Source organism: Camelus bactrianus, chromosome 13, assembly GCF_048773025.1.
Source record: "Camelus bactrianus isolate YW-2024 breed Bactrian camel chromosome 13, ASM4877302v1, whole genome shotgun sequence".
NCBI classification, from domain to species: Eukaryota; Metazoa; Chordata; class Mammalia; order Artiodactyla; family Camelidae; genus Camelus; species Camelus bactrianus.
The window spans coordinates 43,449,242-43,471,606 of NC_133551.1; the positions used below are offsets into that span (position 1 = coordinate 43,449,242).

The window sequence follows — 22,365 nt, forward strand, 5'->3', positions numbered from 1 at the left end:
AGTGAGGTATTATTAGTGCCGTTTTCCAGATGACAAACTCTGGCTCAGTGAGATCAAGTACTTGTCTAAGGTCACACAGATGAACTAAGAGCTGGATATGACTTGAGGTTCTGGGATCTTTCCACTACGCCAGGCTAATGTGGACAGTGAAATAAAAGCCGTGTACTTGGCACAGACTGCTACTTTCCCTGGAAAGTTACCAAGCTGGAAAGCTCATGCTATAATATTTTATTAGTTAGACTGTTAGAGCTGGAAGGAACCATTCTGCAGATAAGAGAGTAAGCCCAGAGAAGTACACTAAGTTGTCCAAGGTCATCCTGGTAGTTTTTGAAGGGGGCGGACCTGACTCTCCATCTTAATTCAGAGCTCCTCTAAACGGACGAGGCAGGAGGGGAGAGAGTGTGGCTCTATGATCTTTGATAGACCAGCTGATTTATCCTGGGGCTTCCTGGTAACCATGGAGAAATGATCCTTTATTCCCCAGGGCTCCTGCTGTTCTAGGCCAGCATTGTCTAATGGAAGAAACTTTTGGGGTCAAGAAAATGTTCTAGAGCTGTGCTGTCCAACATGATAGCTGCCAGCTACATGTGGCTACTGAGCACTTCAACTGTGCCTTGTGTGACTGAGGAACTGATATTTTCATTTTATTTAATTAATTTAAATTCAAATATAAATAGCTATATGTGGCTAGTGGCTACTATACTGGACAGAACAGCTTAAGGCCCAGAAATGACACAAAGTTATAGCATCTAAGAGCCAGACGGGACCTTTAGGTCAGTTAGCCAGACTGCAGCCTGTTCCAGGAATCACTTTTCCATCAGCCCTAATGATTCCATTTGAATGTCTACGGCAACCAGGGACTCAACCACCACCCAAGGCAAATGATAGACACGTGGGTTCTCCTTCCAGGTGCTTGACATACAGGACTGAACTTCAGAGTCCTGGCAGATTTCTTTTCTCTCTAGAGGGTGGAAAAGCAACCACCGTGAGGTGAGTACGTGAGTACAGCACCGTGTGGCCATCTTTCTCATTTGCCTCTGGACAACTCTTAGAGTGGGCCGTCTTTCCGAAACGCAGAGGAGCTGACAGTGGGACGCAAGACACCAGAGATGGCCTGACCAAGAGTGGACAAGAAAGGACCACGATTTCCTGGGATCTAGAATCCACAATTCTCCTAACACAGCCGAGGTGTGCTGATTTATTTATTTATTTATTTAGCCGCTCAAGTCACGCTGTGGGCTTCTTTTATACTTGTAAACAGCTAAAGCACCCAAGCCCCATTCCACACCCTTCTGAAAACCTAAGTGTCCTTGTAACCTGTACCTGTCCAACTTTTTGTTTTTTGTAACCCAGACACAGGACACTGTGGATGACTTTTAAGATACTAGGACCATATCAGCCTCACTGGGCAGAGAGTAGTGGGGTTGTACTTCCATCTCGCAAACTCTCACACCTGTATCTGAAATTATTCACTCAAAGGAAGTTAACGGGGCACTGGAAAGTAAAGCAGCCCAACAGAACCTCTCACGGGAGAGGCCGCCTGGTACAACTCGGGTAAACGAGTCTCCTGTTTCCCGTGGTGTCATCAGTGCCCTCTCTTCGCTCCTTGGGGATTCAGTGATCCAGTCATCCCTGCTGACCTTGGCAGAGAAGCACTCCCACACCAGCTCTGACTATAGCCATAATGGGGGAGGAGAGAAAAATGCGTGTTTTATTATTAACAAGACTGGAGGAGGTAGTCTATCATTTCTGGGTGGGGTGATATCCGTCAGCAAAAAATGATCTGCTAACTCTCCGGGAAGCATTAAGAGCAGTGATAGGAGAAATAATTGCTTATGCCGAGTGCAAAGAAAAGATGCCTCAGCGGAATGGAGGCCTTGAGCAAGACAGGTGGGTTGCAGGCAGAGGGAGGGAGGTGAGAATCCCTGATGACCTTTGGTGAGAGAAAGAAGAGGAGGGGCAAACTGGAACCTGCAAAACTCAAGTGTGGGAAGATCCCCTGGAGGCACCGTTAGTGCTCTTAGAAGAATGAAGCAAAGATGGAGAAACGGCTAAGCAGCATCACAGCACAGAGAGGCTGAAATAAAGGAGCGGCTCTCCTGCCTGGAGAAGGGAGGTTTTTTCCTTCTGAAAAGCCTTCACTCACACATCTTCCCTCCTCTAGTCCTGCTCCCTCCGGAACCTGGCTGCTGCCTGGTGATAAAGCTTCTTTCTTCCTCTCTCACCCCCTCTCCTGACGGAGTGCCAATCCTCCTGGGTTCACTCAGAGTGGCAGGAGCAGCCTTTTTGTCCCCTCATCCCGACCTAATCCTGAAATCACGTCTCCAGTTTGCACAAGAGCTGTGCTCTGGGAATGCTTTCTTTAAAGTCCTATTTTTATAATTTGTGTAATAGCTTAATGCAATTATTAGAAGAAGACAAGCCACAAAAATTATTGGTAAACGTAATGCAATGAGAAAAGGAAGGAAATATATAAAAATGTCAACAGCACTAAGTTGGGGATGGCTGACACTGCCTTCATTATATGATAATGCATTTCCCAAATTATTTATAAATAAGCATGTCTTGCTTTTAAAATGAGTTAAAAACTCCTAATATAACTGGTGAAAATCAATGTCTAAGACTGACAAAACCTACCATTGCAGCCTGCAAGCCACTGGTTTCATTCATCAAACACCCCAAGTGACACACCATTGCCAGATAAACCTTCTTGGGCTTTACTCTGGCTGGATCCCTCTCCTGCTCAAAACTTGCACAGCTCCCTTCTCCCTACTCCAATCAAATGGGAATTCCTGAGGCCCAGTGGCTGCCCCATCTCACTTCATTAGAGGTGCCCCTTGGCATCTTTCTGTCCCCCATGAGAGAGGAGCTTCCAGAGGCAGGGCAGTGAACGCTTCTCTCATTGCACTCCTCAAACTCAGGTTAAAATCCAAATAGGTGTCCCATTATGCTGAAAGGTTTAGCGGGAGTGATTCTAAGCCCTCAAATTCCACTTTGGATCATTTTTAACTGAAGGCTCTTGGTGTAACTTGCACATCAATCCAAAGTTTTGGTAAACATACCCCTCTTTTGAAGGAACTACAGAACCATCTACCTTTGTTCCTAATCAGTGCGACACAAAGCTGAACCACTGCAACTGCATCCAGCAGACAGCTTCTTAGTCAGAGGCTGGAATTACTGTGCAAATTCAGACGCTGCTATTGTAAAGCCCGTGGAGAGGCTCAGGATGGGGACAGGCATCCAGGGTGGGGCCAGGGAGTACTGGGAATCATTTTGCAGAATCCATAGCCATTTTGCCCAGTGCTTCTCAGAGTCTAAAGTGATCTCTGTTGGAGACAAGTTGAGGGGAAAAGCTAAACAGCACTTTCAAAACCCTGAACAGGGCAAAGATTTTCCATTGAGTTTAGGGTTGATATGCTGAGAAAAGACCTAGTTTTGGGTCTTTGGCAGGTGAGACAATGTAAGCCCATTGCCCATACCCGACGCCATTCTGACACATATGGATGGGAGAATCTGCAGGGCACTGCCGTCTCTGGGTCACCTACATCCTAGGACCTGGCACAGGGCCTAGAAAGCAGGGGTCTGAGAAGAAATGATTTGAAGTCAGGTTTGTCCCCAGATGGATGGCAGAAGACCCGAACCACAAGCCCTGGAAGAGCCATGCCATTCACTGTCTGCTTTTTGTACCTCCTTCCCACACCAGGGGGTAAAAGCCTTGTGTGTGCAGCGCCAAATACAGACCACACACTCTCACTGAATGCACGTGCTGCTGAGCAGACAGGCGGTGTGACATTCCAACACTGATGACCTATTGCCAGAGTTATTTTTAAAACATTTTTTTCTCACTCTAAATCTCACTGAGTGATCCTAGATAAATCTCTTAACCTCTTCGGGCCTCAGTTTCCTCATATGTGTAAAGGAGAAAGAGCTATTTTAAGAATTAGAGTTGATGTGTGTAAAGCATCTAGCCTTACAAATGCTTCAAGGATTAAAGGTTATCAAGCATGCGAAGGGGTGAGAATACTATTATACACAGAGTAAATACATAGAGTATCCTTACCATTAATAATAATTATTATTATTTCCTTTTAAGCTCACGCTCACACATTAAGTAGCTCCTCTTCTGGAAGAATCTTTCACAGAACCTTTGGTGCTAACTCAGCTTGACTGCTGGCCACTTGTCTGCCTTTGGACAAGCCACTTCATCTCTGAGGCTGATCCCCAAGAAGGGGTGGAAGCCTGCTACCTTCTTCCACTAAAGAAGTTATAATCCAAAGAACAATTCCTCTGCAGTCACATGTTTGCAAACATGAACTTGATGGTTCCAAGGAGATCTTTGTAATGCATGCTTCCAAAGCAGACACTTGGTTTTATACCAGATAGGCAAGTTATCCACATCGTCCACACTACTGGGAAGGGCTTATTTAATGAATTACATTCTTTCTCTGCTTTGATGCTGTGTCTACACCTGGCCTTGCCCTCCAAGTGCCCTCAGTATTCGCACATGGTCACAGTACATCCCCCTAAATAAAGGGGAAATGAATATTTGTTAATAGGGAACCATCATTTGTGGGCACTTTCTACTAGCAGCCTAGTAATGAATCATTCACTTCCAACAGACAAAACAGTGCTTGTGCACTTAAATTTGAGTTCAGAAGCTGCAAACCACTTGTCCACAGGTCAACTATAAAGTTTAGTTTGGCTTGCCTACATAATGCTTTAAATTTTTTTGAGCTGGTTTTCAATCTTTTAAAATTGGGAGATTTGGCATTGAAAAAAATCTAGATTTTGGTTTCTACTGAATAATTGGGAGATCTGACAATAATCTGCCCTTAAACAACCAGCAGTAGCTGAAGAATAGCTGCCCTTTTCAGGGCTCTCCAGCTCACCAGGCTCCACTGCCCCTCCAGGGCTTTCCAGAACTACCCGGGAATCGCCCTGTTAATCACTCACCTTCAAAGCTTTGGAATTAACTCTTGGTTTGCCTGCATCTATGCTGTACACTACACTTAAAGTTGTGTACTTTTCATGAAGCACTCTAGAAATGTGAGAAGGAGGGACAGACTTGACCAAAGTTTTCAAACATGTACTAGATGGTTCTGAGGAAATCTCTGTAATGGATGCTTTCCAAAGAAATGCTTGTTTTTTTCCAGAAAGGAAAGTTATCTATTTCTTCATGGGAGTCAGAGCAAAGAGGTAAATCTCATACCACTTATCAAAGCAAACTGAAGCAGAAGAAGTAAATAGTGGCCTGAAAGGCAGAAAAGCAATTTAAAAAAATTAATAAATGATGAGACTATTAACAGCACACGGAAAGGGTTTGCTTTTTCCCTTCCCTTTAATATGATTTTTACCTTAAACACTGTGTCCCTTTAGGAAAGGGAAGAAAAGTTAATAAAGGAACCTATCACTCAAACTTAATTTTCAGTATGGCAAATAAACTGCTTTAATGAAAGGGCCAAAATCCCCACGTTTGCACATTAAATTTTCATTCGTTGTAGAGAATGGAAATTATTGATTCAGCCGTGGCATCGTGCATTTGGAATCCTACAGTGGCTCGGAAGCCCATGTTACTGCTGGGTGCAAATGGGTTGGCAGCATTTTGATGCAGGGTGAGCACGGGGTGGGTGAGGGGGTGGGGAAACGGATATAGAGAAGGGAAGGAGGCAGACTGACTCTTCACAGAAAGAAAATAATCAGCGTTCCTCATCTCTAAGATCTACTTAGAAAAAGCACTGCTTCTCATGGCACCATGGGCCAGGGGGTGCATTCTGAGATCAGAAAAGCCAGATGTACTTAGTGTTTTGGGAGTCCCCAATGGCTTCATGGAATACTTTATTTAAAAAAAGCAGAATGGATGGATGATGATGATTTGATTCTAAGCTCTTGGGAGATTTGGGTTTTAAGAAAACTGTAGAGGAGAGAAAAGTATCTTTCTCAGTTCAAGGTCAGGGTGTTCATCAAGGGAAGAGTAAATGTCTGACATTCTAATGATGAGCTGGATAGCACAGAAAAATCAATCAAACCCACCAATACAGCTCTCAACCTGGTGTGGCCTCATCAGAGTCAGGTGACAAGAGCACCCCATCCTAAAGCATGAAAATAGGTATGTTTTTCCTTCGAAAGAAGTTAATTCTCCTGCCTCTCAGAGGACTACCTCATAATTAAACAACTCTCGATTACTTCCCCCTTAGAGGACTCATGGGGACTGATTCTAGGCTGAGACTGAGGCAACCTGAATCAAGCCCATTTTGGGGTCTTTGTGAAGTACAGGCTGTATGAGATTAGGAAGGTGATCACCTTTATAAATAAGCTAAACTAAACTGCAACAGTAGAGTTAATTAAAAGAAAGAAAGGAAGGAAGGAAAGGGAAGGAAATAAAGAAGGAGGAGGGGAAGGAGGGAGAAATGTAGTCAGAAAGGAAGGAAGGAAGGAAGGAAGGAAGGAAAAGAAAAAAATAGAAAAGAGAGAAACAAAGAAAACCACACAACACATTCCAGAAAAGAGAAGGTTTCTATTTTGTTTTGTTTCTGTTTTGATTACCTCCCAGCTAAGATTATCTCACACCAGTAGTCTCCTGTCAGTCTATATGTTGCGAAAGTGGCTCTGTTGAACTAAAAAGTCCTGGTTTTGTGTTTCCAGAGGATGAGAGCTGGTGCCATGTATAGATTTCCATTCTGGGAGAGGTTTCTCTTTGTCCTACTTTGCGTCAAATCTGCTGTCGTGAGGATAAGCGCGCCCAGGAGACACCTCCCTGTGGTTTAATAGGCTATGAAGGATGGACTCATTAATGGGCAGGCAGCTGCCCCCAAACAGGATGCTGCCTGGAGGTGGGGGAAGAACAGAAAGGGAGGCTGAGGAGGAGGCAGGCTCCATCTAGGAGAACGCCACTGGCTGTCACAGGGGGTGCTGAACGCAAACAGCACCACCTCCCGAAGGATCCCCACAAGGTGACGTCTGAACTGACGGTGACAATCCAGCTACAGAAACCTCCGACTGGAGGAGCAGGCTCTGGGTTAACTGTTTTTCTTTTTCGATTTAAAACAACCCCTCCTGAGATATTATTACCCATCTGATGGTCTGATTATTTCTGGATTGCTAGAAAGTTACTTTTTCCCATCATTCCTTTACTACGTTCCCATCTATGTTATAGTATCTATCTCTTTTACATCAGCGTGTTTATTTATAATTTAATTTTCCCTTTCAAATCTTGGTTAGGAGGGTCTTCTTCACCTTTAAGTGAAACCAAGCTGCTTGGACTGGCACTTGAGGCCCCTGCCCACCTCCCATCCTCATCTTTTCATCGTCTCCCCATTCAAACTTAGGCCATCATGTTCTATGTGCTGTTCCCCACTCACTATGTTTATATATTTTCACAGCTTTGCATGTGCTGGTCCCTCTGCCTGGAACAGCCTCCCTGCCTCAGCTTCTCCCTTGGCTCTGTTCTGATGGTCTTTGCAGGCTTGGGCTCACAGGCCTTCTTAATGAGATGGTCATCCCTGGCACCTTATCTGCCCTCTGAATTGGAGGTCTCACAGCTTGTGGTCCCCTCCCTCTATTCAGCCCTCACCTCATTCTTCTGTAATGACGTGAGTCCCTCACTTAGTACAGTGGATGGTAAATGTCTTTTAAATAATAAAGAACACCTCTGCCAGCTCCCTCATAGTCTGGATGTATTAGATCAAAGGGATGAAATTTAACCAGTGCCTCCCAAATAAGGAGCTAGCATATAATATCTTACCTTTATGGTTTTGGTCTGGAGTCTGAGTCCGTTTAAAGTGTTGATGGCTTTCTCTGCATCCTTTGGATCAATATAGTTAACGAATCCATACCCTAAACTCTGTCCTGTGGAAACATTTTTTAAAAAAGAAGAGAAAGAGAGCTCAGTATCTTTATAGAGGCAACACTTTCCACTGCAGTGAGTCAAAACCCTCCTCTAGTTTACAGTTGCTTTTACACCAGGGTTTACCCCCAAGTGGAGAAGTTTCTAGTTCTTCCATATCTCACTCTGGCCAGCCATTAAACTCACAGGAGCTACCCCAGCTGGGAATAATAAGTCCCTGCACATCCTCACCACCTATACACAAGTGTCCACTTCATTGAGAAAGGGCAGGGCAGGGTAGCGGAAAGAGAGCAGGTGTGGTTTGTTAGAAGAGATTTAGCTGGAGTCCTGGGGCTTTTCCTATCAGCTGTGTGATTTGCAGAGAAATCATTTAATCTCCTATTTTTCACCCATATTTCTTCTCTGGAGATAACAGGACTTGCCACAGACAGGCGAGAGGGTTAATGAGATACTGTATATGAAACGCATACCTAGAGCATAGTAGCTGCTCAACAAAAGACAGCTATGCTGTGCGCAGTCCTGTAAAGCTGGGGCAAGCACTGGACATGGTAGCTGGTCTGCTGCCTCAGGCATGCCAGCCACACCCACACTCACCCACACTCAGGAATGGAGCAGGCCTCGAGCAGCAAAGACTGGAGACATTTATAGCAAAGGCGTGGCCAGAATTTAAAGCAGTTGCTACAAATCATTCATTACCCTTATCATCTCCCCCAGTCCAAGAACAATAAAGAAGTGGGGGTTCTACTGGAAAGAACTGGGGAGCTCCTAACACAAAGGGGAGAGTGCTAACGCATTCTGCAATGAGGATTGAGCTACTTAAGGTGGAGATGGCAACAATTTGTCTGAAAAGAGAGGTAGCAAGTCACAGGGCTCCCCTCTAAGTGAAATAAAAATAATGTGCTTGCGATCGTGCCACTGATTATAAATAGTCCATCAGCTCTGCCATGTGTCATCAGCCAGAAATATCATTAGGAAACTTTACATTTTCTGACATACCCTTTAAGAAACACAGAGCTTAGGGTGGCTGCAAAACCAGCTTGAACTTCCCAGGCAATGTTATTGATTTGTGGGAGGCAGGAGCGCCAAAGGGGAGGAAAATGACAGGACGTCACATGTCAGGAAAGACTGATTACATAATGCTCTCTTTAGAGTACCGGGGCCAGTGCTGGGAGACAATACAGCAAAAAGCCTGCTATGTCCTGGTGACAGGAGCCCATTTCAGCAGCCAAAAAAATCTTTCCAACAGCTTCTGTTTTGCTGGTAAATGTCTGTGTGTGTGTTGGTTGTAGGAGGGAACCTGGGAAAACAAGTTGGGTTCCGGATCAGAAAATGGGTGCCTGTGTTACCCTTGATAGGTGGGAGTAACCATGAAAAACTCAATTGCATTTTTGTCCCCAAAATGGAAAATCCCAAATGACAATACTTTAGGATATTTCTTTCTGTTTTGGAATAACAGGGTCAGAATAGGAAAGGCAGGGGCAAACTTTGCCAGATATGCCCTTCACCAGCCAGAATTAGCAACTGAAGAAGCAGGAGAGAGTGTTAAGTAGACTTAGCTACTGGGGCCCTTCTCTTTCCATTCCACTGTGTTACGTGTGGTGTGTGAGCAGTGTGTATGCAAGCCACAGACACACACACACACACACACACACACACACACACACACACACACACACGAGAGTAAGAGAGAGCGAGAGAGAGGTGCATGTAAATTACCAGGCCCTGCAACATGCTACAGAAAGTTTCTGCAAATCCGAAAATACCTGAGCCTAATTCATTGGTTTAAAAATATCATTTATCCTAAATTCAGCTCCACCTCATCAAGCCTAACTAAATTCACCTAATTAAATCTATTAATTAAATCATGCAAATTTATCAGTCCTATTTACCTTGTATATAGGAGAAGACTTAAAAATTGCTGTTAAATATTCTTACCATTGTTTCTTTTAAACAGTCATGCACCAAACTGAGGGGCTTTAAGGGGCATCTTTAAATCAGTAATCTCCATGATAAACCTTATGTATGAGTTCTAGGAAACAGGTCAATCTATCCAGCTAAATTTAACCTGCATAAAATTAAAATGAAATATGAAAAATGCAGATAAAACACTCACCACTCAACTGCAAACAGTGGACCTAAAGCCAAATACTTCGTGATTCACTGTACTGCTGGAATATATGTGAAAGAATTTATCGTGCCTACCAGTGGTGCGTGTTCCCTGACATATAATCTTTCTTTCTAATTATTCAAATACTTAACGGAAATCTTACATATACGTAAAGGCTATCATTTTTATATTCTATATTTTATCTCTGTTTTGTCTTTGCTTCAGAAGGAAGGAAAACACTCACGTCATAGGAAGGTTCTGAAGGTCAAGTGAAGGAAGGACTCCTGCCCAAAAAGATGTGTTATATCTACCCATCTGCCTGAATCAGTCCCAAACCCACCATCACTTTAGTATTGGATTAGCACAACTGTGTTATTGTCATCTGCTCTAGATTTAGAGAGAGATGCACTTGGGGGGCAGTTATTAAGTATTTCTTTATTTTTAATGGAGGTACTGGGGATTGAACACAAGACCTTATGCATGCTAGGCAGGCACTCTACCACTGACCTATACCCTCCTTTAGAGAGAGATGCATTTAACATCAAGAATGACGATGCTTTGGAGAAAACTAAAAACTAGATGAACATCGTTTCAGAAAGGAAGGGGAAAAAAAGAACGGAGGTTCTCCTTGATATAATTAATGAACTGTCAACTTGAAAACAGAACACTGGTCTGAACAAGAGAAGGACAGAGGTGGAAAGGCTTGCCTATGAATTCAAAGATATGAGATAAACCGGCAGCACAATGAAACTACCTGTGGTTAGCCTCGTTCACAAACAAGCTTCTCCATGTGTTTCTTGGCATCCTAGAAGGAGGACAGCTAAGTCTCGTAAAAATATTCTGTGGGGCTGAACATATTCTTTGAAGACACTCTAGAGAGAGTTAAATCCCTAGGTAGAAAATATAAAAGCCAAGCCTCCTTTCTTTCAGAAACTGTTTTAGTAGTAGGGGAGAATAAAATGAAAAAAAAATTTATATTTAAACATTGGTGGCCATATATTGGTGGTGGGTTTTGGATTTGCAGTTCTGTATTTAAACTGTACACAGAACAGAGAAAAATATGGATGAAACATATTCATAGAGAATACCAACACCACTTCTGTGAGGATCAAGAGAGACTGTGCCGGGAAGGCCCAGGGGACTCAGTCTGAAGTCTTGAGCTACGTGTGTGTTTCTGCATCTCAGAAATAGACAGGGCCTTTTTCTTTTTCTTCTTCCTTTTCTTCCCTCAGATAACTGAATCTTCCCCCTTTATCAGCAGTAGCAAGATTTGGCCACACAGGTATGGTGTCAATACCTTCAGAACAGAAAATTAAAACAAAGTTTATTTTTGCTCCCGATTTATGAGCTTATTTTGATAGCAAGTTGAACAAATAAAAAATTAAGTCACTGAAGTTATGTTTATTGAATCATCAATAAAGAATAAACAAAATCATTAAAGAACAGATCAAAATATAAAAATGAAGATTATCTCCAAAATTTAGAAACTATAGTGAGTGCCTGGCTCCTTGATGCCCAAGTAATGGACAATCCTTCCATGTGAACAGTTCTTAATAATCCTGTCCAGGAGCTTGGGTGAGGGGCCCCAGTGACCATGAATGGGCAGGAAATGCATTCTTGGCAGTTTGGGATGGAAACTTAAAATTAGAATGTAGTTTCCAAGGGAAAACTGTCATACATAATGGCTGCATTTTTAAGGCACTTCAGTGTATTTTGGATTAAACAGATTCTTGTTTCTAACAAGCTTTTCTTAAATCTGAACCTGAATATTTCTTTTTTTTTAAATCACGCACATGTGCACACGCACACACACACGTCCTCGTACTATGATTTGGCAATATCTCTCTTCTGTTACAATAATTTGTATACCTAACTTCTCCCCTTAGAAACCAAGCACTTCTCCCTACAAGCACTAGTTTAGAAAAGTCTACATCCTTGAACATAGTAGGTACTCAACAAACATTTGATAAGTGAAAGAACGGATGCACAGATTTGTACTAATTCTCTATTCCCGGATGCATATGACCAGAATATGTGCTTATGTCTGGGGGGAGAAGAGGTAGACAGGGGTACCTGGGGAATTCATTTTGTGTTTGTGAGAAACAGAGAACAAGACCACAAGTTGACACTAGGGACTGGAAAACAGAACACAGACAAAAAAATGTCCTGGGTGGATGCCCCTCCAGCACAGATCAGGTGAACAATAAAAACCATCCCTGCCCACCCTTCCAGAGGGATCTGAGTTCCCAAAGTGCTTTCCCACCCACTCTGTCACATTTAATTCTTACAACAACCCTGTGGGAGAGAGAATCATCATTTACAGATGTGGAACTGAAGCCCTGAGAGAGCAGTGATTTGCTCTGTCACAGAGCTGAAATTGAGTCTAGATCAGGAGTTGGCAAGCTGTTTTTTGTTTAGGGTGAGATAATAAAGAGTTTAGGATTGGAGGGACCTCCGGTCTGTCAGGACATCCCTGACGCTGTTGTCTGAAGGTGGTCATGTACGATATGTAAACTAATGAGTGTGGCTGAGACCCAGTAAAACTTTATTTAGAAAAACAGGCTGTGGGTTCAATTCGGCCTTTAGGCCACAGTTTGCTGACCCCTTGGTTTAGATCTTTTGACTCCAAACCCAGTCCCTTTTTCTTTTCTTTTTTTTTCTTTATTGCAGTATAGTCAGTTTACAGTGTTGTGTCAATTTCTGCCAGTCCCTTTTGCCATAACTATGGTTACTCCATTTGAACTAGGATGTTATTGACAACTATTCTGAGGCCCTGAAGTTTTTTTTGTCACCTGGGAAAAAGTAAATTACCTTCAACAGTTTGTGTTAAGCACTTTTATTGTACTAAGGAAGTGTCACCATCATAGCTGATTATAACCCTTCATCTTCTCAGTCATTCTGGATAGAAGTTGTTTTTCCTTGCCTTTAGGGTCCTGGGGTTTATGACGGCAGGACACCAAATGTGACATCCTCGTTGCTGACGGCAGCAGCAGAGAAGCTGTCCCATTGCAGGGCTGACTGGAAGGAACCTCAGCATTTCTGCACTGCCAACCTGCACACCTTGCTCTTTCTTTCTTCAAAAATCGTCATCTCCAGAAACCTAACAGCTACTCCCCTCCTCTGCAAAGCCCTCAAGGGGGCAGCCAGATGGGTAGCTGCTATTGATGAAAACTTCTGAGTTGAGTAAGGAGTTTTTGTGGATGTTAGAACCCCTAGCTCAGGCTAAAATTCCGTTCTCCGTTTATCACATGATAAAATCCCCAGTCACCTCAAGATCACCTGCATGGCAGTAATCCACACTCTGGGTTAACCGCAGCCAACTCCAAATCCCAGGACTCCCTCTCTGCCAGTCCTGAGATGACTTTCCCTGCTGTCAGCTGCCTTGAAACCTACCTGAACACACCCTAAAGAGGGTCACAGAGCTCTGAGGCTGTTACTGCATATATGTCTGTGTGTGTGGCTCAAAATTGGACTTGTTGTATATCCGTGGTTAAGTCCTGGTTAAGCTTCACCAGCCTATTCTCTTATCTGGAAAAACAGGGATAATCCTTTATCCTCACGATCAAAAGATCACTGTGAGGATTAACTGTATTAACATGTGGACGAACAGCAGCTCCGATTTATTCAGTGCCTACTTTATGCCAGTTATTCTGCTAAGTGGCTTACTAAAATTACCTAATTTAATCCTATGCAAAATGGGTACCATCAGGCCCACTGTGAAGATAAGGAAAGTGAGGTGAAGAAATGTTAAGCAACCTGCCCCATGTCAACCAGGAAGGAGGCTGCGGGGCTGGGATCTGAGTGAACCCTGGGCTGTGTGACTTCCCGGCTCATGCCTTCTCCTCTGGCCTCTGTGCAAAGGCGCAGCAGAGCGCCTGGCATCAGGCAAGAACTCAAGGGGACGCACAGCCCTTCCGTTGGGGGCTCTTCCCCTTCCTCACACTGATGGGGATGCTTCGAGATTCTGGAGCATCCGCATCCATGGCTCTGCCCCCTTCCATCCCACCTCTGTGTGTGTTTACACGTGTTGGGCAGTCTGAGTCTTGGCTTATCTCCTGCAGACTCAGTGTTAGCGGAGCCAACTAATCAAAGGACTTATTTTCTTCTGGTAGTTCATACAATTCCCTCTAACTAAGGACAGTTTAAAGTCTTGTTACTCAGTCATCCTTGTACCAGCATGACTGGCATCACCTGGCGGACTGGTAAAAACTGCTGCTTTGGCTTCTTGCTGTGAGACCCTGGCTAAGTTACATGAACCTCCCTGCACCTTGGTTTTCAAGAAAACTACACACCTAACTTACAGTCACAGGGAAGGGAAGCTCTGATATGAGCTCTCAGAACTTCTTAATATATGCTAATTCTTTTCATCCCCCAACTTTTCATTCCTACTTTGCCCTTTCCTGTTGCAGTAATCTCATCTGTAAAATGGACTTACTACCTTTTTCATGGAGGTACCAGGAGGATTAAAAGTGATAATGCATGTAAAATGCCTGGCACGTGACAGGTGCTCAACAGATGCTGGTTCCTTTTCTTTCTTTTCCCATGATCCATGAGATACTGCCTTACACCCCTGCCTATGAGGATGCTGTCTCCTCAATGAGGCCTCAACTTCCTCGAAGGTGGAGAGTGTTTCTGAAGCTTTTCTTCCACACTGGAGCACATAATATGCAACAGGCACACAAATTCCACATATAACTGATACATCTTAGATAATATGAGTGGGTCCCCAATGACCAAGGACTTGTTCCTGCCTTTGGGAGGCTTATTACGTAGAAGGGAAAGATAAATAAACATAAGGATTAATTATAGTCCAGCAAAAATAATAAATATACTTGAGGTTTTTCTTTTAAAGTTACATACAGGAACAGAGAAGAGGTGAAGACTGATTCTCACTGAGCAGAGTAGGGAAGACTCCCAGGAAGAGGGGGCGTTTGAGTTGGGTTTTGAAGAAGAAGCAGAATTTTGCTAGGATTGTCCTATTAAAGGGATGCAATTCCAACTTGAGGGTTGAATCTAAGCACTGTATTAATCTAGCCCACAGATATTTAGTGACTATCTATGATGTGCCAGGCATATGTTCACCGGGAACACAGCAGAGAACGAAAGATACTTGGTTTCTGCCATCAGAGAATTTATATTCTGACTGGGGGTAAGGGAGTGAGAGAAGAAAAATATCCATAAAATATAAAGTTTGTGAGACGATGGTGAGTTCTAGAAGAAAATAAATCAGAGAAGACAGAAAGGCAGTGTCAGGGGGCAGGGTGGCAATTTTTTAATAGGGTGGTCAGATGAGGCCTTGCTGCTAAAGAGACATGATAGCAGAGACCTGAAGGAGAGGAGGCAGCCAGTCCCCCCATCTGAGGGAAGGCCCTTCCAGACAGAGAGAGTCTCATGGGCAAAGGCCCTGAGGTAGGAGCATGCTTGGCATGTTGGAGCGATGGCACAAGTGAATGTGAGGGCAACGCACAATGCATTCGTCAAAGGCTGAAAAGAGGAAAGGGGTATCCCTGGTTTCTCCAGCTCATTCTTAGGTGCCGCTGAGTAAGACGCACATGAAAACCACGCCAACCCCTTCCCCTTGGCTGTGCAGATCAAGTGAATGCACTCACTGAAACATTTCTTCAAAACCATCTCTTAACGTGTGTCTCTGTTCCCCTCTAGACTGGAGGTAACTTGAGGCCAAGATGATATTTTATTCATCTCTATACTCCCAGGACCTACCACAGGGTCCGTGACATTGTCGGATAGCTAGTAAATGTCTGCTGGGTGAATGAATGACTATCATCTATTCACATGCATATTTACATCCTCCTAACCACCCTAAATCTCCCAAAATCCAAATAAAAGGGACCAGGAAGAGCAGCAAAATCTTTTACCAGGGCCTCACCTGTGTCCAGGGGATGGTGGTAAGAGGTATGGAACCAGATCCTATGAAACACATCTGCCAGACCTGCAGGCTTTAGTCTGAAGGAGAGCAGACTCTAGAGGTCCTCAAAGCCCCTTCCAAAATTTGAAGGGCTGTCATGGGAACACAGGGGTAGACCTGCTATGTGGAGTCCCAAAGGAAGAATGGGGATCAGGCAGCAGAAGAAAGTGAGGGAGTAGGTTTTTGCCTTGGTAAGAGGAAGAACTTTCTACTAATGATTTTATAAGAGTGTATGGGCTGTCTTGTGATGTGGTAAGGACTCCACGACTAGAACTATGCAGACAGAGGCCAGATCGACATGTCATCAGGAGCTGATGCAGCAGTTAGCAAGGTCAACTCATAAGATCCTCTCTAATGCTAAGATTCAAAGGTTCTACATTGTATTTATGCTTACAATCGGTTCCAGTTTAGCCTGATTTCTAGTTGAGAAAATAAAAATATTAGAGGATATTTATTAAGTGTCTACTGTTGGCTAAGCAATTTACATATATCATTATCTAAATCAATCTTTACAATCTCTGAAGTAGGCATTTCTCTCCCTGTTTGGCAGAAGGGGAAACTGAGGTGCAGACAGGAGAAGTAACACACCCGAGGTTACTTGGCTAGAAAACAGGAGCCAGACCCATCTGACTCCTGAGCCTGTGCACTTCCTGCTGCACCCTGGTTTCTTGAATACACGTTCATTTATGTGCCAGACACCTGCCCTGACACAGCACAGTGTGCCTGAGACTTTGAGAGGGCCTGGGTTTTCTAGTACTAAGTCTTCATTCTTTTCATTTAATTCCAATATACACCCCAAAGTATCCTGTTCCCACCTTCCGAATTGGTTGCATCTGTCAAACTGGATCTGGTATGTCACAGAATGACAGTCTTGGAAAGGACTTAGGTATCAATCATCTTCAGGTCTTTTCTACAGATTTGGAAACTGAGGAACAAGGAAGAAGCAAGCAGTTCATGGTCTGGTAAGAAAGTTAGAACTGTGAATAAACAATGATAGTAGAGTGTGGTTAAGTGCTATGACAGTGAGAAGGAGAAAGGGTTTTCTGGAGGGTACATCTGAACTGAGACTAATTTGAAAAGATTGATAGGAGACAACCAGGCAAAGGACAGAGAAGGGCATTCCAGGAGGAGGGGACAGCTTGAGCATCGACCCTTGAGGAGAGAGGACTGTTACTCAGTCTACAGCTATCATCTCCAGGAGGCCAAAGGTTGTTGATATCAACCAGAACTGTCAACATTGTTTCTGAGTTGAGTCTGTGCTCGGCTGTACACATGAGATCTCCCCATACCTCTGGCACAGATTCAGGAATTATTTAGGCATCTGAAATTTTGACTCTCTGCTCTCTGCCAACAGCAAACACTATCAAAAAAAACAGGACCCAGCCTTCCTTATTCTGAATTCCCAAAGTATTTAAAATTACATTGAACCAGTACTTGGTTATTTCCAGAGGCTACATTTTGGTTTCCTAAGTAGATGTAATTTCCCAGCGGTTGAGAATTCATCATGTGGCATCAAGATGTTAACAAGCAAAGCACTTGTGCCACAGTAGGCATTCAGTATAAACTTGTCAAGCTCAGGGTATTCTCAATGGACCCGAAGTTCCTCAGGGCAGGAACATGGGTCTTTTAAATCTTGGTACTACCAATATCTGGCACATAGTAGGCTTTCAATAAATCTATGTTGAATAAATGAATGAATGAATTCTATAAGCACATGAACAGTAATGAAGGCAGTTATCATTTTCTGAGTGCTTACTATGTGTTAGTCACTGTACTGGGTACCTTATTTCTTTTTTACCAGCTTTATTGAGGTATAATTGACAAATAAGCTTGTTCGATATTTAAAGTGCCCATCACGATGATTTGATATATGTGTACATTGTAAAAGGATTCCTCTCATTTAGTTAACTAACACGTTTATCTTTTTTTTTTTTTTTTTTGGTGAGAACATTTAAATTCTACCTGACTGCTTTATTTTTATCAGCTCACCTACTCCCTAAAACAATCCTAACAAGGTAGGCATCTTCACTGCCATTTACAACTGAGAAGGCTGATGACCAGAGGCCTCAGATCCTAAGACATAAACGCATCTGTCTCTAAAGCTCATAGAGGCTTTCAGTAGAGTTTCCTGATTTCAGACACAATATCAACCAAACTGCTCAAGTAGATGTAAAATAATGCCTCTGTTACTGGGGTGAGGTACATGGAAATTCAGAGTATATATGATGATTTCCAGGAGTCCCCAAGGCAGGAAGGACCAGTTACAAAGCTATACTATTTTATAAAGATAGCCAACCAACCAATTCTCAAAGGAGTTTTTTATTTTTTTTAACTTACTCTTTCGGTTTGTCCTATAAAATAAGTTGCTCCAAATGACAGATCATCAAATATACATTTCAATAATAAACCTCAATAGGGAGAAGTCCCTCAGAGCGATCTGAGAGGCTGTCATCCCGGCTCGAGTCATTCTGCCCAATAAAACGTAACTCTCAGCTTTTAGGCTGTGCATTTATTTTAGTCAACAATTATGGTAACCACGATAAGGGACCTAGAGCAGACTTCTCTTCTTTGCCCGAACTCTATGAGGAACCGCAGCCTTGGTTCCAGCAGAGGCCCTTTGTGCCCATCTGCCTCCTTGGGGAGTCCAGACGAATTTGGGAGACCATGAATCCACTGGCCTGGTAAAGCTACAGTATCTCCCATCTAGTGCTTTTTCTACATGTTCAGGTGGTCCCGAATCAGATGGCTGATTAGATTTTCAATTTCTTCTGGAGCAACTGCTACCTGGAACTAATGTGTAAGATGGTAACTTCAGGCTGAGCACAAAATTCCTGGAACACAACCCTGTTACATCACCACCAACCAATCAGAAGAAAGTCTGCACACAGTGGAAGATACAGAAGACTGTCCCCCTCCTCAAATGATTAAATGTGATTAATATCCCCCTTTTCCCTTTAAAAACTTCCATGGACAAGTAGAATATTCAGAGTTGGTTCTCAGACAGAAGACCACCTTCTCCCTAGGTCGCTGGCCTCCTGAATAAAACAATCTTTTCTTTCCAAAAAAAAACAAATTATAATAATAATAAACCTCAATAAATGAATAAACTAAACTAATCTGAACCCTATTTTTCTTCAGTCTGTTCAGGAAAGAAAAGTAATTCATAAGATAAAAAGCTAGTACCAAGTACTGACACTTAGAAAAAAACCAAAAGGAAAAAAATTCTAGGTAGTGTACCAGGGACAATAGAAGCCTCAGTGACAATTGTCTCACCTTCAGCATTTATCACACAAAAAGAAGTGTTCAGACTGATGACCCTGGGGCAATAAAAGATTCTTAATCGAAGCAATATTAAATTAAATTATGTTCAGAATATTCTTACAGACAGGAAAGAACAGTCACATTTAAGTATTTTTAACAAGGGTTAAAACAAAAAGAGGAGGAATCTGGCAAACTCCCAGCGAGCCAGAGACACGAACTGGAATTCTTAACTCCTGATTGGCTTACTCTCCCATGAAACAAAGGTCTGGATGTCAGACAGACAAGGCTTCCCTCCCGGGATGAACCAACAGGTGATTCCACAAACGCTGCTGATGTTGCTAGGGTTTAGCAACAAAGGAAGAGAGAGAAAAAGTGATCAGGTTAATAGGAACTGCATACACTGTAATCAGCCTTTGGGCAAAATGAGACTGTCTGTGGGTGAATGTCTGTTGGGTGAAAGGATGTGCTGTGTGCAGGCACTAAGACAATGGCTTTCAAAACTCCCACCACACACTACTCCGAGAAAGGGCTCCTGATGCCATATTGGGATTATAATTAATTGACATAAGTTATGTGAGAGGAGTTGGCACAAAGGAGATGCTTTGTAAATATTAACTGAATATAAATCTATTAAAATTGCCTGTATTCAAAATAAAAGAAAATTCAGGGCTCTCAACAAAGGAGGTGAGATAAATAACTTTTCTGTGCTGAGATCAGGCAGGATGTCAAATATGAGTTGGAGAGGAAGGCTGTCTGAAAACCTTTGCCAATGTGTCTTTTCTGAACTAAGGGCCTGGGGTTCTCTGGCGGTGGACTTACCACTCCCAGCTGTGTGGAAGTCCCTGGCCCCATCATCAAGTTCACTGATAGTAGAGTACCATCAGGGAGCTCACCCTGCGGTCCGAGAGCTCAGTTCGGTTCCAACAAATGTTTAGAAAGAAAGAAATTCCCCAGATGCATGGAAAGGAAAAGAAAGAAGAAACAAAAGTCCATTTCCCCTTTCCATTACCATTCAGCTTGCAAGTAAGAAGCAAAAGAAAGAAAGAAAAACCCAAGAACAAAAGAACTCACACAGAAATGGGTCTGCAGAGTGAAAATCGAGGAGGGATGCCATCTCCTTTTGTTATTATTATTTCTTTAAGCTAAGGGCTTCTCTGGGGATGGCTACACCAGGCAAGTGTGGCCAGCCTCACTACATGGAGTCAAACACCTGGGAGAGGAGAAAATGACGGAGGGTCTGGGATGTGTGAGACTCACAAACTGTAAACACCGTTGAATGGCTCAGCTCTTTAGGGTGATGGAAAATGAAATGCCACCCTGACAATTGGGAAACCAAACAAACTTATACTTTAAATCATGCCCAGAACATACTCAGTAATTTTCAACAAAAATGCCTAGTATATGATGGGACTATGCTGGTGCTAGAGGGATGGGTCCACATACTAGAGGGATGGCGCCACTTTCTGCTCCGCTTGGGAGTTGGTGAGACTTTCCTGGGAGACCAAAGCCTCCATGTGCCCGCCCACATGCAGCAGAGGACCCCACCTCTTTCTTAATAAGGAAATGAGTTCATCATCAGTGGTAACTGTCCCAAACTGCCTTCTTCCCTTCTACCCTCAAACTTATCCCTAATGAAGCTCCATTCCTCCCTCCTGGCTTAGAAAGTACAGTTCACAAAATGCTGGAGAAGAAAAGCTTCCCTGGGTAATGTTACGTATTACATCGTTCCTTTGAAGATGTACAACACATATTAGCACAGAATCGGAGAAGCAGTGATACAAAGAAACCCCTTTCTAACTTGGTTCACTTCAGTTTCCCAAACTCAGTTGGTCACAGAAAACTGGTTTTAAAAAATATTATCACCTATTAAATATCTTTGGGAAAGACTTTGAGATGGGATTCCAAAATGAACATTACTCTTTAAAACAGGACTGCATACTGTCTCAAGATAAAATTACCCTAAGGTGGGGGGGGGGGCCCTCAACTCTGAGCTATGGTTCCTAAGATACCAGGGAGGGTAGCAGAAAACAAGGAGACCAAGACAGAATATTTCTCAGGTCTCTTCACTGCAATAGTCTGATTCTGTTTCTCAGAAAACATCACTCAGACTTGTTTCTGGGATTATCTAGACAGGACAGAGAGGCCCAGTGGGAAGAGGGTCAGACATCTGTGTACATGTTTTCATGGCAGTACATGTTGTACAAGTCTGCTTCTAGTTCACTGTGTGTCAGTAGTCAGCGTGCAGTGAGCTTAAGGAGTTTCAGTAGGAGAACCAAAGATCCAGAGGGAAAACACAATTGTGTGTGGCTGTATGGACACCCAAGCAGGAGTACACACTTACAGGTATGTATATAGGCACATATGTGGACACTGTCTATTCTTAACTAACTAGGCATATGACCCTGGGAGGTAGTACAGTATTGTAGGTAAAAATAGAGGTTTTGGAGTCAAACAAACGTGGCTTCAACTTTGTTCTGCCACTTAAAGGCTGTGTGACCTAGGACAAGTTACTTAACCTTTCTGAGCCTGTTTCTTCACCTGTTAAATAGGGCAAACAATACCTACACCTCACAAAATTACTGTGGAAATTATATATGTCAGGAATGTCCTGAGTTTTACATATACAATAATCCTGTGAATACCTCTATGTCACAAATGAGAAAACCGAGGCACAGAGTAAGAGTTTGCCTGTTATACAGCTAGCGAGTGGTGAGGCTGGGATGCAAATGCAGGCAGTCTAGCTCTTAATCACTAGGCTATCCTGCCTCACATAATTCTGGATTATATTAGGTCCATGATCTTCCCCTGGAAGACACAGACACATGTACACAAATAAACACTCTACACTTTCTCTTCCTCTCTGGCTTTTAAAATCTGCTGTTTTTGTCATTAATTTATTACATGGTGCAGTTCAAGTGGGCAGCAGGCAGACACCAGCTTCCCAAACACAAGGATCCTATGTGGCTGCTCAAGGAACAGAAGAACAAATTTCAACCCTGAGAAATGTTAGTTTGCTCTGAACGATGACTCAGAGCCGCTATTTTCACAAACAGCCTGCTAATTAAACTTTCTTATGAACTCTGCTAACCAATTTTTCCAATGCATGGAGAAAAATCATTCATTATAGACCGGAATCCAAAATCTAATATTAAACCACAAGTAGGATCTGTGGCATTGTAATTTGATCAGCTGGAGCATTAATAACAGTTACACACTGATGTCTGAGAG

The 22,365-nt window shown here is 43.0% G+C and overlaps 1 protein-coding gene across 3 annotated transcripts in view; it reads right to left on the reverse strand.

The window, feature by feature from the left end:
- The window catches only part of ELAVL4 (ELAV like RNA binding protein 4), an 87,851-nt gene that overhangs the window by 17,806 nt on the left and 47,680 nt on the right, over window positions 1-22,365 (reverse strand). For all 3 annotated transcript variants that reach the window (XM_010951822.3, XM_010951828.2, XM_010951827.2), the window contains exon 3: window positions 7,742-7,845. In XM_010951822.3, the coding sequence (XP_010950124.1) occupies window positions 7,742-7,845 (104 nt within the window). The remainder of the gene's footprint in view (window positions 1-7,741; window positions 7,846-22,365) is intronic.